Raw genomic sequence first — 13,952 nt, 5'->3', positions numbered from 1 at the left:
GCTAGTTAAGTCTCTGAGACCAGAATTGAACTCAGGAAGATGTCTTCCTGCTTTTGAGCCCATCCTCTCTGCCACCTAGTTGTTCCACATGAGACACTAGAGATATCTATTCATGCCGTTCTGAGATCTACATTTAGACAAACCTGTCTGGATGTACACATAACCTACACGGGCAACACACACACAAAATGGGCCTTTGTGATGGGGAGCTACTTGGGATGGTAGATATTCATTAATAATAAAGAATATACTTTTCCAGTGTCCAGAATATTCATTAGACATTCTCTTAAAGGCATCTGTGACACTGAATCAGTAATGAGAAGGTTGCTTGGGCGAATTTACATCAATTCTTTTAGGCTGTAAACTCCATGAGGGCAGGGACTGTGTCTTATCTAAACTTTATAACTTCTCTGATGCCTAGCTCACTATTCATAGAGTGGAAAAGATTACTTACATAGGAGTGTTCTCACAGGACAGTTATTCATAGATATAGGACATTATGCTTCCACAAAACACACTTTGGGGATTATTAGACAAGATAAATCTCTAACATTCCTCTCCGTATAAATTCTATAGTTCTAGGCCATGGTCCCGATTAGGTGATGGTGCTGTCTTCATTATGTCCACTAGAGGGTGGAAGAACCTCACTTCTGACACGAGGGGATGCGCTGGATCAGCCAGGACCCCAGCAACTCTGCTTTGTGCTGCCCCCAGCCTCTCCCACCTCCTCCAACCCACCTCCTATCAAACTCGGGGAAAACTGAGAGTAAGCAGCACTTGAAGGGGCTGGAGTCAAAGATATCTCTGAGCATGGAACTGAGGGATCTGGACCCCAAGCCAGTGGGTGGACTGGGCTTGTTACCAGAAGTTGCCCCCTTCTGCTCTCAGCCTAAGGCTGAGCCTCAGAGGGATGCTTCTGGCTTAGCCAGGCCTCTGTTCTTCCCGTGTCTGACAGTCATTTCTGTTCCCTTCTGCTCTGGGCCTCAGTTTCATCAGATCCTGGGGAAGATCACTGACTTCCTTTCCCCAGTGGTTACCCATAACCTGAAACAAGCCTCCTCCCTTTCCCCACCCCCTCCAGCTGTTCTCTAACTGGCTAGCCTCCCAACAGCTGGGTGCACATCTGTTGCTCTCTCAGAATCTACGGGGAGGAGCCAATTGGGGGTGGGTTCTCTTACAGAAACCCCATTGGACTGTCTATCTCGATCAGCTTCCTTAGGTGTCTTTGGAAGCAGGCTTCTTCTCTGGCTGTTTGCCAGATTTTTTTTTCTTTTCTTTTCTTTTTAGCAAGTGTTCTGCCTCCCCTGGAAGGAGGACAACTCTTGACCACTTGGAGTCTTTCAACCTCTCCTGCTTCCTAGCCTTGGCCACATTCAACTTTTACTCAACCCTGCTCAGTGAGATAGAGAAGGTAGAGAGTAGAACAGAGGAATGTCTGTGTCACCCCACCCCATTCCCCACTCAATGAATTACCATGACTCCCTATTACCTCCAGGACCAAATATAAACTCCTGTAGCATTCAAAGCTCTTCATAGCCTGCCCCGCCCCCCTCCTAGTCTTCTTACACCTTATTACACACTGTCACTCACTCAACACTCTGCCAGCCAGTGACACTGACCTCCTTGCTATTCCTGGAACAGGACACTCCTTCCATTGCCTGACTCAGGACATTTTCATTCCCTGTCCCCCATGCCTAGAATGTTTTCCTTCCTCGCCTCCTCCTCCTGGTATCTCTGGCTTCCTTCAAGTCCCAGCTAAAATTCTACTTCTACAGGAAGTCTTTCCTGCTCCCCCTTAATGCTAATGTCTTCCCTTTATTGATCACCTCCAGTTAATCCCGTTTATATCTTGCTTGTACATAGCTGTTGGTCTGTCGTCCCCTGCATTAGACCGTGATCTCCTTGAGAGAAGTAGTCTTTTGCTTTTCTTCGTGTCTCCAGGGCTTATTACCATAGCTGGCACACAGTAGGTGCTTAAAAAATGTTTATTGACTGGCTGACTAGCCCTCCTTCATCTTACTCAGCCCCCAATGGAGTATTGGAGTCTTCATTTGTATCCCCTTTCATGGAGCTTCAAACCCAAATTAACTATCTGGCTGCATTCCCTCTAAGGCATGGGGTGGGGAACCTGCTACAGTCCAATCTAATGACCATGGAAATGTCCATTTTTGCTAGTTCTGCATGACAGTGATAAGAATGATCTCAGGAGTCCTGGCCCCTTCCAGACAATATTCAACTTCTATCTATTGTTGCCCTAGACCAGAGACTATAGTGTGGAGGACAATAAAGACTACCTGCAATTTCTGTTTCCCTAGGTTGGTCTAGACCAGGACCATAGGAAATGTCATATATATGTATATGTATGGGTATATATAAAAATGTATATATGTATATATATACCCATATGTATATATATATATATAGAGAGAGAGAGAGAGAAAGAGAGAGAGAGAGAGAGAGAGAGAGAGAGAGAGAGAGAGAGAGAGAGAGAACCTATTCTATGCAAGGCATCATTCTTGTTCACAGGAGTAATGCTAATGTTGATTTACGATCAATCCCTGAGCCAGAGGTGGAAAATAGAGATGGATCGTAGAGAGGAGAAGTATGCCAGGTGGCCAAGAAGAGGTGTCTCTGGGTCCATCTGTTGTTCAAGGTAGGGTTTGGTAAAATCCCAGGACCCAGCTGATTATAGAGGGGTGAGGCATATTTGAGGCCTTCACACTCCAACCACCAACCAGGTTGGTCATCTCTGTTTTAGAGCCCAGTCCCATTTTCCCCTTTTCTAAGCAGGCAAGTGATACAGTCAAATCTGAGTCTAAGGAAAATTATTTTGGAGGTTGGGTGGAGACAACTAGAAGAAAGGAAACTAGTCAAGAGTGTGTTCCAATGATCCAGGCAAGAAATCTTGAAGGACTTGATTAGACCAGAGATTTAGAACAGAAAGTCAGGGGAAAGATGACAAAACAGAGCAGCAAATCTTTGCCTCTGTTAGATTGTTCACAGCAAATATATCATGCCCAAGGGTGGTCTTTAACTGAAACTTCATTGTGAAGGAGGGATGTAAGATCTGGGCGTGAACTTTGAAGATGAGAAATATCATAAAGGGAGTGGTAGATAGAGGAAACAAGATCTGATCCCTAGGCTGTGGCCAACACTCTGAGGCCTTGGCTCAAGATGCTCCGGACCCAGGAGTTCCAGCTTCCAGCTTCAAGAGTACCACTGTTCCCACTCTTTGTAACTCCTCCTCCTGGTACCCCATTCCTGCCCCCAGAGCTTCCCACTCTCTATTTCTGTTTACCTCCTCTCCATTCCCCTCTGCTCCTTCTCTCTCCCTCCCATGGCCTTCTGCCTTTCTGGCTCTGCTCCCAGCTCCCAGTCTCCTGATCTCAGATACCAGCTTCTGGTTCCAAGTTGCTAGCTCAGCCAAACCAGAGACATGGATGAACAGAGGGATGAGAGACCATTAAAAGCAGACCAGAAGAGGCCAGAAATACAATTCTCAGGAGCAGGGGGAAGGGGGCCCTTCCAAGTGAGAAGGTGAGATGAGGGAAGGGAGCTGGTGTAACTTGGACCCTCATGGGGGGAGAAGGATGGAGAGATTGGTGGAGGGTGATGTGAGGACATTGGAGAAGGACTGAGGAGCTGGGGGCTCAGAATGGAAGAGCTAGAAAATTTTAGTAATTATCCTTTTTGCAAGGTGGGGAGTGGGAAGTGAGCCAGAGGTGAAGTCAAAAAGAAAGAGCAAAGTAATAATTTTTCGAGGAGAATGCCCAGAGGCACACCAGGGTGAAGGTATGATGGAATTAGCCCTTCCTTAGTTGCAGTGTATGTCTGAGTGTTTCTGATTGTCACTTCTTCCAATATCTCTACTTCTTCATCCTTTATCTCCCTGGCTGTTTTTTTCTTTGTTTTTTCTCTCTGTCACCATTGATCTTCAGTGTCTTGATGCATCTGTCTTTCAGTCTTTCTCTTTGTGTACTTAACTTTGAGGTTCTGTGGAACTTGACCCATTATGCGCCAGGCCTTACTGTATGCTTGGCCTACACCCCAGGACTTTGGGTGTGATACCTCTAAGACTGGAAGAAGGTTGCTGTCAGAGGCAGCCTTGGGATCTGGATTCTTTCAGAGGACAAGATGTTTGTGAGCAGTACTGCTCCAGGAGTGGTCCCCTTGGGAATCTGGAGAATACTGGGAGCCCAGAAGACTAGCATTGAAGGCAGGACAAGGGAGAGAATGATGGCTATTCTTTGCTACCCTTACCATAATTACCCTTTACCCACTAACCCCAACTCCTACTGCTCATGGGTTGGCTGCCCTAAGCCATATGGGTCATCACAGTGAGAGATTGCTTTCTGATGCCTGCTTCCTCACTCCTAGCTTTTGTCTTTCTCATTCCCTTCTGAAAATAGGTAGATTCCATAGGAGAAGCTGAAGACTGGAAGGGGTCAAGGGTAGATACCAGAGTTGAGGACAGTCCCTAGAACAGGAATTTTTACCCTTTATTGAAGCCTAGGGACCCCCTTCCAGAATAATGTGTTGTTACCTATGTTCTTAATTGAAGGAAATGACAAATTTGAGTCAAAAGTTAATGGGGGGTGTTTATAATTTTTCCTATCCATGTTATAGTATCCTTTTATTAAGAAACTCTTCTTAGAGGGCCAGGATAGGGAAGAGGAACTGGAAAAAAAGAAGAGAAGAGATAAGGGGTGAATTGGGTGGACTCCAGGGAGAGGAAAGCTGGAAGGGTTGTTATTGCCTCTTCCTTACATAGCTCCATTTTTTAAAATAGCTCTGATCTCTCCTCCTCCACGTCAGCCCCTCAACTGCCATTATCCCCAGTCTGTTGGAAGTAGCTGTTGATTTAAGAGTGAAACCCAAGAACCCTGCCATGCCCTGATTGGGGGGGAGAGAGCTGGGCAAGGCCCTTGGCTCCAAGCACAGTAGGACAGAGATACTGAACTCGTCCTGATGCACAGAGAGCCTAGAAGAGGTGCAGATCTGGTGTGGCAGGCCTTTCAGGGTTGGGCAGAGTTAGGGCCTGCAGCACTGAGCCCTGGGCATGGTGCCCCATTGGTTCTGCACCACGTCCAACCCTCTGATCAGGACAAAGACACCTGCATGTTAAAGCAGTGAGCAGCACCATTGATGGGAACATAAAGTGGAAATGCAGGTCTAGAGTGAGCTTACGGGCCCTAGTGGCCTGGGGAACCTGGAACAGGAAGGAGGGTGATAAGGGAGTGCAGGGGTAGGGACTATGGGAGGGAATACTTTGAGGGGATGTGGGGTGAATTCTAGAGAAATTTCCCTTAGCATCCCTCTTTGTAGGTGTCACCCCAAAGCCCTCCTCTGCCTCAATCTCCCCATCTCCCTTTGCCATCTTATTTCTTACTTGGCATCCCTCCCTCTTCTCCAAGTATTCTTCTCTCTTCATGGTCCTCTAGTCCCCCTCCCTTTCCCTATCCTTTAGTCCCTTCCCTTCTTCCAGTCTCTGTTACCCCCAGATTTCAGTCTCTCTCTACCTATAGGTCCATATTCACCTCTGCAGGTGTCTTGCCATCTCCATTGCACAGGGAGTAGGAAGTCCCTGGAATATGAGAACTCGGACATCTTTCCCTTGGGACAGCTCAGTTGGGTAGTGCCTGGAATGCTGAAGTCAGCCAGAAGAGCTCAGCCCTGGAGGAAACTATGCCCTGCGTATGCATCTGGAGATTGATGCAGGAAAGGCTTGTGGAGCAGACAGCTGGCTAAAGACAACCCTTGGGGAAACAGAAGTCTCCAACTCTGCTGCCCCTTTGCTGCTCTTCCCCTTCTTCTGTGGCAGGTAGGTTCCCAAAGCCCCTCTGTCTGGCTCTGTCTAGTGCTTTGGCAGGATTGGCCAAGGGAGGGGCCCCTTCCTAAGTCTGACCTCTTCTTTCTCCTTAGCCTGCCCCATCCCCAGCCCTCACCCTTTGCATTGAGGTTGTTGATTCTGTCCCTGCAATGCATAGGGTGACTGATCACTCTGAAGGACCCCACTGTGGATCTGTCACTTCCTGACCTCTGATCTAGACCAATCACGTTGCCTAGCAATATGAGGGCTGGGCAGGGGACCAGGATACCTGGGTTCAGTCCCATCTTAGGATTTAGAAAAGGAGTTGAGTCACTTCATTTCTCTGTAAAACAAGGAAATCAGATCAGATGTCTTCTTGGACCCCTTCCAGCATGAACATTCCCTAATTTTACAAATAAAGATATCTCTCTATTTTTTTTTCAGGAGTCTGATGTCTCCAATGTTTTCATGTGAAGTGTTTTTAATGATGCTACAATTACTATGGTAGAGGAGGCACTTATATTGTGAGCTTTTTTATTAGGATACTTAGAATTGCCTGGGAGAAAAATGACCCTGTGGCCAAGAACACGTAACAAAAATCTATTCTAGACAAACTAAGTAAAAAAAAAAAAGGCAACTAGGTAGCATAATGAACAGAGTACCAGGCCTGAAGTCAGGAAGACCTGCGTTCAAATATGGCTCAGATTTGTACTAGTTGTACGACCTTAGGCAAGTCACTTAACCCTGTTTGCCTCAGTTTCCTCATCTGTAAAATGAGTTGGAAAAGGAAATGGCAAACCACCCCAGTATCTTTGCCAAGAAAACCCCAAATGGGATCATGGGGAGTTGGACACAACTGAACAACAAATTAAATATAACAATTAAAAAATAACCAGTGGTCTGTTTGCAGACCACTCCTAGCAAAACTTAGAGGGATATACTATAGGCTTTCAGCTTTTAACTCCAGGGTATTCCTAAAAGCAGGGAAAGAGGAATCCTTAGGATCTGGGGGATGGACTTCATGTAGGATGTGACCGGGGTCCTGAAGACAGTGGTGAAGTCCCTCTTGGCAGAGTTTAGGTGGAGGAAAATAGGGCTGCATCCCCTGGGTTAGGGTGACAGGGTGTTTGGGGGTAGCCAAAATTTGGGGAGCTGTAAGATATTTTTTAATGAGGAAGAGGCCTTGGAGCTACTACCTTTTCTTCTCTAGAGAGCTACAATACCCTCTCTTCTTTAAAAGAGGCCATTCACCACAGTCCTAGTTGGAGGGGAGGAAGACAGAGTCTTCTCCTAAGGTCCTACCACACACCAATTCTCCTTGTTGCCCCTTGCCAATCATACTTTACCCCCTCCAGCACCAGCTTATCTTCACTGTTGGGAAACTAAGGTAATTAGGCAGATATACCCTAATTCCTTTACACCTGTAGGCCATTGGGATCCTGGCCATTTTGCCATCCCACACCCCCCAGCTCCTTCTACCATCTAGCTTCCTATATTCCCCCAATTATTCCCAGAACTTGTGACCCCCTAACCTCCTTCATGAAGGAAGACCTGGTTGCACACAAACAGGATATTACTCACCAGTCAGTTCTTGGTCCCACTCCCACTCCTGACCCACACCACTACTACCCCAACCTCCCCACTTCCAACCTCAACCCAACCCACACTGACCTACCACCCCAACAACACCTCCTCCCTTTGTACGTGTTGACCCCCACTCTCACTCCTCCCCCTCACAGCACCCCACCCATCCTCGTCCTTCCCTGACTCATGTCTTAGTCTCATTGACACAAACAGAAATTTCAGTACAACCCACTCCAACCGGTTTGGCCAAGGAAAAGATCCTGTCTTGGGGACAGGGACAGATGCAAACACATGTGAAAGTTCAGACACACACAGAACATGCCTCTATATGGATATGAACATACCAATACAGAGGCACATGTAAAACTGACATATATATGCAGCAACTCATTGTGGCCCGCATAGAACATGTGCATTCACAGATATGCATGCATCCCAAGAGAAACACATGCAAAATTGCCCAGCACAGGGGCCACAGGCCACCTTCCAATGTTCTGTCCCTGTTCCTGAGGATACAGAGAAAGGAGAGTTCCCTGGGGGTGGACGGGAAAAATGTGCAAGACAGGGAAGGATGACAGAAGGAAACAGTGAGAAGGAAAAGATTTCTGCCCAAGGGACAGGTCTGATGGATAAGGTTCCTGCCTCCTGACATGGTCAGCCTCAACCAAGTGCTACCCCTTCAGCTGTCTCCTCAACAGGGTGGAAGCAGAGTTCAGAGAACAGGGACAGTCCCTCCCCAAGGTGCAGGGCCTCTAGGGGATAGTCTAACGTTCTTATTTTATAGGGGAAACTGAGGCAGAGAAGCAGCTACCAGGTAGCAGAGTAAGGATTTAAATCCAGGTTTTCTGTCCACAAATCCTGTCTTTCCACCATATGTAGGCAGGCTTTGGCCAAAATGCGATCAGAGAGAGGAATAAGGAGAGAGAAATGGGAGTGGAAAAAAGAGAGGGGAGATGGTCTATGATCAAAGAGAAACTATCAGGGAGATATGAGGGGGAAGGGAAGAAATGGGAAGAAATGCTCCTGCAAGCTAATGTGAAAAATAATTTAGGCTTATTCACGTACATACTAAGAAAATGTGCACCTTCCCTACTCTTAGCTCTTAGCTCTTAGCAGACTCTTTACTCTTAGCTCTTAGCAGACAACAGCTGGATGCCTAGCAACAGCGTCCCCCTTTTCCTTCCACCTTCCTGGACAGCATTCCCCCTCCTCCTTTCCCCCTTCAAAGCTACCTCTTGGGGCAGCTAGGTGATACAGTGGATGCAGCATCAGCCCTGGAGTCAGGAGGACCTGAGTTCAAATCCCATCTCAGACACTTGACAGTTACTGTGTGACCCCGGGCAAGTCACTTAACCCCGATTGCCTCAAAAAAGGAGGGGGCTACTTCCGATGTTCACTGTAACCAGATGTCACTTTCTTAAAAGTTGGATGACAGTGGCATTTTTCCTGGATCCTTCACCTCTTAGGGATCACACACACATACACGTGTGTGTGTGTGTGTGTGTGTCTCAACTTCACAGTGACTGCCCAGCCCTTCCCTTAAGGAGCTGAAGTGAGAGGGGCTTTGAGCTGGTGTGACTTTTCTGGGTGATACAGAAAGATACTGAGAGGTAGAGAGGAAATGGAATTTCTACTTAGCAGTGCCTAGTATATAGTAGGTACTTAAGAAATGGCAGTTGACGGATTATCTGCCTGCCTGGGGCTTCTATGGGGGAAGGGGAGAAAATGGCAGGAGATGGACACAAGGGCTTTTTTACTTGTTCATCTGACCATGCATTTTTCCCCAATGCCTCAGTTTACCTGTGATGCTTCAGGGAGGGGGAGGGGAGTATCCGTGGGAAGAGAGGAAGCCCCACAGTGAGATAGGATCCACTGTGCAATAATTATAATCATTACAGAAGTTGCTCCCCCCCTCCCACTGCCCCCTGGCCTAGCCCCACCCCAAGCAGCTTTGGATCTCAAAGCATCATCGGGGCGGGTCTTCTCCCCGTGGCACAGGTGGGATCTGAGACCTGTGGAGGGGAAGGGGCTCAGCCAAAGCGGAGGTGGAAAGAAACTGGGAATCCTGGCACCCAGCCCAGCTCAGCCTTGCAGCTGCTCCCTGATCAGTGCAGAAAAGCTTGAGAAGGAGGAAGCCTGAAGAACATGTGAATTCTTCTACATTATCCCTAGGTCTCTCATTGCTCATTTTCCCAAATCTGATCTTCCAGATCCCAGCTTTCCATCCTGAACTTTTCCTTGCCTCCCCACCCTCTTGCTAAATCTTTTAAATGAGTTCTTACTAAAGCCTCTCATGGTCCACTAGCCCTTCCCCTCCACCCCCCTGAATGTCCCAAACCAAGAAAGTCTTCAAATCTTCAACGCTTCACCAACCACCAGAAATTTTCCAGGACCCTTCCCCAACCTAGGCCTTCACAGACAACATATCCTTCCCCAGCCCTGTCACTTTCTGGACTTACTCGGTGAAGTTTGGGCCACTTGGGCTGAAGGTTCATCCCTAGGGGACAGGTACAGAATCATGCACTGTGTCCACTCCCTCTCTTTCTCTGCTACCTGAAGCATTTTTACACAAGGACCAACAGAGATAACCTTGGAGAAAAAAAGAATGGGGATATCACAGGTAGAAGCTGAAAGGGAAGATAGAGGAAGAGATTATGACAGCTGTCAATTGTAGCAGGACTGGAGTTGAGTGGGGGTTGAGATGCTGGTCGATGAGCTTCTGGAATCCTCTGACAATCCCCCCAGAAAACACAGACTACCACCCCTCAATTTTCGGAGGGTTAAATCTGTGTTTAAGGTTTACTTCCTTAATAAATTAAAAAAAAACTTTTTAAAAAGGGACCCAATGTAGGCAGAAGTTATTGTCAGGTCCCTGAGTCTCTGGCTGAGGTGTCATTGTAGGGTTATAAATTATGTTCTCAGCAGCTCTCTGCCCCCAAAATCCTTTGGCTCGCCCATATCAAAGGTCCACTCCCAGCTCTATAATATAACCTGCATGTCAAAAGAAGACTAAAGGAGAGAGCCCAGAAGTCCGATACTTCTTTGACCTCCACAAAAGTTAGAGGTTTTCCGTTGGTGTCCTTGATTTTCAAAGCATTCACTGAGTAGAGTTGATAGGGTGATTGAAGGGTGGGACAACTGAGATAAAAACACAGTTCCCTCTGAAACGAATTCTTTCTGGTCCCGTGCTAGGCTGGGGTTTTGATGGGGAAAATGGAGGGATAAGGATGAGAGGGTTTAAAATTCTAGTCATTATATACCACTTCCAGATGGGGAAACTGAGGAACAAAGGAAGGGCATCTAGCTAGTCTCAGATCGGGGAGATGAAAACCCAGGAGTCCTGACTCCATTGAGTAGGAGAAAGGGAATCGTGTGTGGAGAGGAGGCAAGTATCTGAGGGTCTGGGGCATAGTCAGTGCCCGAGGGAGTAGCACAATGAAAACTGAAACCTAGGTACCCTCCCTCATTAAACTTCCCCTGACACTTGCCTCACTGACTCTCCTTTACTGACCCCCTTCATGATCCTTGCCTCCCCCTTCACTGACTTTCAGTCCTCATTGACCCTTCTCTATGACTGACTCTCTCTGAATAATCTTTCTTCCTCACTGATCCTCGAAGATCACACTTCTTCGATGATCCTCCATCACTTACCCTCTGTCCTCATTAACCCTCCCCTCTATTGACCCCTTCCCTCCTCACTGACCCCTTCAGTGGACCTCGGTTCCTCACTGACTCACCTATATGCCCTTCTTCCTCTCTCTCTCCTGGACAATAGAATCCAAAGTTTTTCTTTTCAAGAATTCTATTTCATTCTCCCTTTGTCTCTGTTCTTTCTGTCTCTGCACCTCTCCTAGTGTATCTTTCTATAGGATTTTCTTCCCTCTCTCTCCTCTTTTAGTGCTCACTCATCAGCTTACCAAACTTGGAGTCTGACCCCACCAAGTCTGAAGATTATTTTCAGAGTGACCAGGGAGAAAGACAGAGGGGGGGGGGGAGAGAGAGAGAGAGAGAGAGAGAGAGAGAGAGAGAGAGAGAGAGAGTACCATTTTTGGGGGGAAACATATCAGTTCCTCTATGTGGATAAGGAGTATAGGAGGTTGGGGTGGAAGCCCTTTCCTTTGATGGATTTCCCAAAGGGTTCAGGGTCATTTTACAGGTGGAACCATTGAGGCTGGGTGAGGAAGGGAGCATGAATTCCTTGGTGCTCAGTGCTCAGTCTAGAGCACTTAAACCTTAGTACTTCTCGTGTGCCTGGATGTTGGGAAAAGAGGAATGGCAACTGAGGGATGGGAATGAAGGACATTTGTACTCAAGGGCCTCCTGGCCAGCTGGACTTGGCCCTTTCCTTCAGCCTGGGATGCTGTTAGGGAATAGTGCATCTTTGGCCCAATCACTTACCCTTTCTGACCTGTTTCCTCTTATGTAACTCAGATTCTACAACACTTTCTTCAGGACAACTCTCTTGAGCTATCACACCCATTTTATAAATAAAGAAACTGGCACTGAGAGGTCCCTTGATTCAGAGTTGGAAGTGACCTTGGAGGTCATCTAGACCAAGCCCTTCATTTTACAGATGAAGAAACTGAGATACAAAGAGGAGACAGTCACTTGTCCAAGTTCACACAGGTAGTAAGTGGTGGATCTCGATCTGAAGCCTGGTCCCATCTTAAATGACTTGTTTGTGGTCATCTAGCTGGTAAGTAAGATTTAGAGTCGGGATTTGAACCCATTTTCCCAAGTCTAGTACCCTTTCCGCTACATGATGCTCATCTCTACTGGTCCTTTCAGTTTTAAATCCTCTCGTTCAGTGGTCATTCTCTTTAATCTGTCACCCTTCCCTAAATCAGGCTTGGCTCAGCCTGGAGTGGTAGAAAGAGCAATGGATTTGGAGTCAAAAAATGTGGTTTTGAATCCTGGTTCTGTGGGTATGTGTGACCTTGGGCAAGTTACCACCCTTATGGGCCTCTAAAATGAGGGGGTTGGACTAGATAATCTCTTCAATCCCTTCCAGCTCCAAATCCTATGAGTCAAATGGTTCCCCAACAAGTTGCGCCTAGGAAGTTTGAGATTCCCACACACCCCCATTCCCTCAGATAGATGGGGAGCCCAGAGCCTGGGGATGTCTCCAGAAGCAGCAGGTCCCTGGCCTGCAGAGTGTGGCAATAGAGTTCCACTCTCAGCACGCATTCTCTCCACCCATCCCAGCCCTGCCTCTGGGCACCCTGGCTCAGGCCCCCTCCCTCTCCTTGGGGCCCACACTGCTGAGCACCCCCCATACTTCCCCACCACACACAGGGCTCAGGAAAGGCATCCCAGTCTTTCCCCACCAACAACCCCACCCCAAACTGGCTCCCTATACCACTAACTCCTATTAGCCAGCCTGGTGGTGGGGGCGGTGGCTTCAGTGGTTCCTGTGCCAGGCCCGGCCCCTCTAAGACGCACCTGTTCTGACCTGCTGAGCAGGTTCCCAAGTTTCTGCTGCCGTCCGCCAGCCAGCCACGGCGTGGGAAGAGGCTCTGTGGGAGCTCGGAGCTCCTAGTCACGGCTTCTGGGGGGGAGCTGCTGGGGACGGGGGAGGGTGGTTCGGGGCTGGGGCAGGGGATCCCCTGGCTATCACCTCAGCTCCTAAAATAGCCCACAGAGTGGACACAGGCCAGCACCTCAGGGCTTTCAGGTGGGGCTGGACAGCTGCCTTTGGGAGCCGCTGACTTTCTCTTTCCGGAACCAGAGAGAGTGGGGTGGGGGAGATCTCTTCCTTTGGCCCCCACCCCGGGGGGAAGGAAGCAGAGAATCCAGCTGACTCCCAAGGCCTTCCTTCACGCACCCCTGTCCCAGGAAGCCAAGATGTGGCAGCAGAAGCCGTGGCCGGTGCTACTCCTTGTTGCCTCCTTCACAGGTAAGACACCTACCTGAATGGTCTCTTAGATTCTTTTCTCTCAGGCTTCACCTCCTTAACTCCTTCTCTCCTCTTACTCTTCCCTCCAAACCCCCCCCCCCCCCCCCCCCCCCCCAGACTAAACCCCCCCCTACCCCCCCCCCCCCCCCAACCCTGAGTCTGGTTCTGACACAAAATCCCAAGTCTGTTCCTTACTGTTGCTGTGACTGTCCCAGAAAAGTCAGACCATCCTTCCCTTCCCCCGTCTCCCTTGATCCTATGCCAAACCACTGATTCTGGTATTACTAAGAAAGGCTAAAAGCTGTGTCCTGTGGTCCAGCTATTGTGTGGATTTGGGATCAGGCACAGAGAATAGTGTTTTGTGGAGAAGGTACGATAGTCAATGGGCAGTGCCAACACTCAGAGGTTCCCTTGTCCTAACACCAGGCTTCCTTTGCTCTTCAAGGCTAGGGTTGGCACAGGACTGAGGCTCGGGATTTCCAGCGGGATTGATTCAAGGTTGGGTAGAGTTCCTGGGATTCTGGGAGTCATTACAACTGTTTACCCCTCTCTAACAAGACCCAGGGGAACTGAGACAAGGCTGTCCTGGGGGTGTGGGTGTCAGGAAGGATGATTCTGAGAGGAAGGATGTTCGGGAATGGGGCTACCCATAAACAGTAGATC

The 13,952-nt window shown here is 48.3% G+C and overlaps 2 protein-coding genes and 1 long non-coding RNA gene across 7 annotated transcripts in view; 1 reads left to right on the top strand and 2 right to left on the bottom strand.

Moving 5' to 3' along the window:
* UFC1 (ubiquitin-fold modifier conjugating enzyme 1) overlaps positions 1-13,952 on the bottom strand; it is a 428,252-nt gene that overhangs the window by 69,120 nt on the left and 345,180 nt on the right. The window lies entirely within an intron of this gene.
* On the bottom strand, positions 4,553-7,485 carry LOC138147949 (uncharacterized). Its single transcript, XR_011164941.1, has 4 exons — positions 7,391-7,485; positions 6,099-6,152; positions 5,538-5,702; positions 4,553-4,677 (listed from the first exon to the last, which is right to left on the bottom strand). It is a non-coding gene; the product is annotated as an uncharacterized lncRNA (long non-coding RNA).
* Positions 12,828-13,952, top strand: part of NECTIN4 (nectin cell adhesion molecule 4) — a 19,987-nt gene continuing 18,862 nt past the window's right edge. For 2 of the 5 annotated variants that reach the window (XM_069070487.1, XM_069070483.1), the window contains exon 1: positions 12,829-13,289. In XM_069070487.1, coding sequence (XP_068926588.1) covers positions 13,238-13,289 — 52 coding nt within the window. In that variant the 5' untranslated portion in view covers positions 12,829-13,237. Of the gene's footprint in view, positions 13,290-13,952 lie in introns of all 5 variants that reach the window. The other 3 variants (XM_069070486.1, XM_069070485.1, XM_069070482.1) reach the window with 3 other exon arrangements.

This window comes from Petaurus breviceps, unplaced genomic scaffold (genome assembly GCF_028583685.1).
Source record: "Petaurus breviceps papuanus isolate PSGF00001 unplaced genomic scaffold, PetGlider_PUasm1.0 90808, whole genome shotgun sequence".
NCBI lineage: Eukaryota > Metazoa > Chordata > Mammalia > Diprotodontia > Petauridae > Petaurus > Petaurus breviceps.
This window is presented reverse-complemented; position numbering and strand designations above follow the sequence as displayed.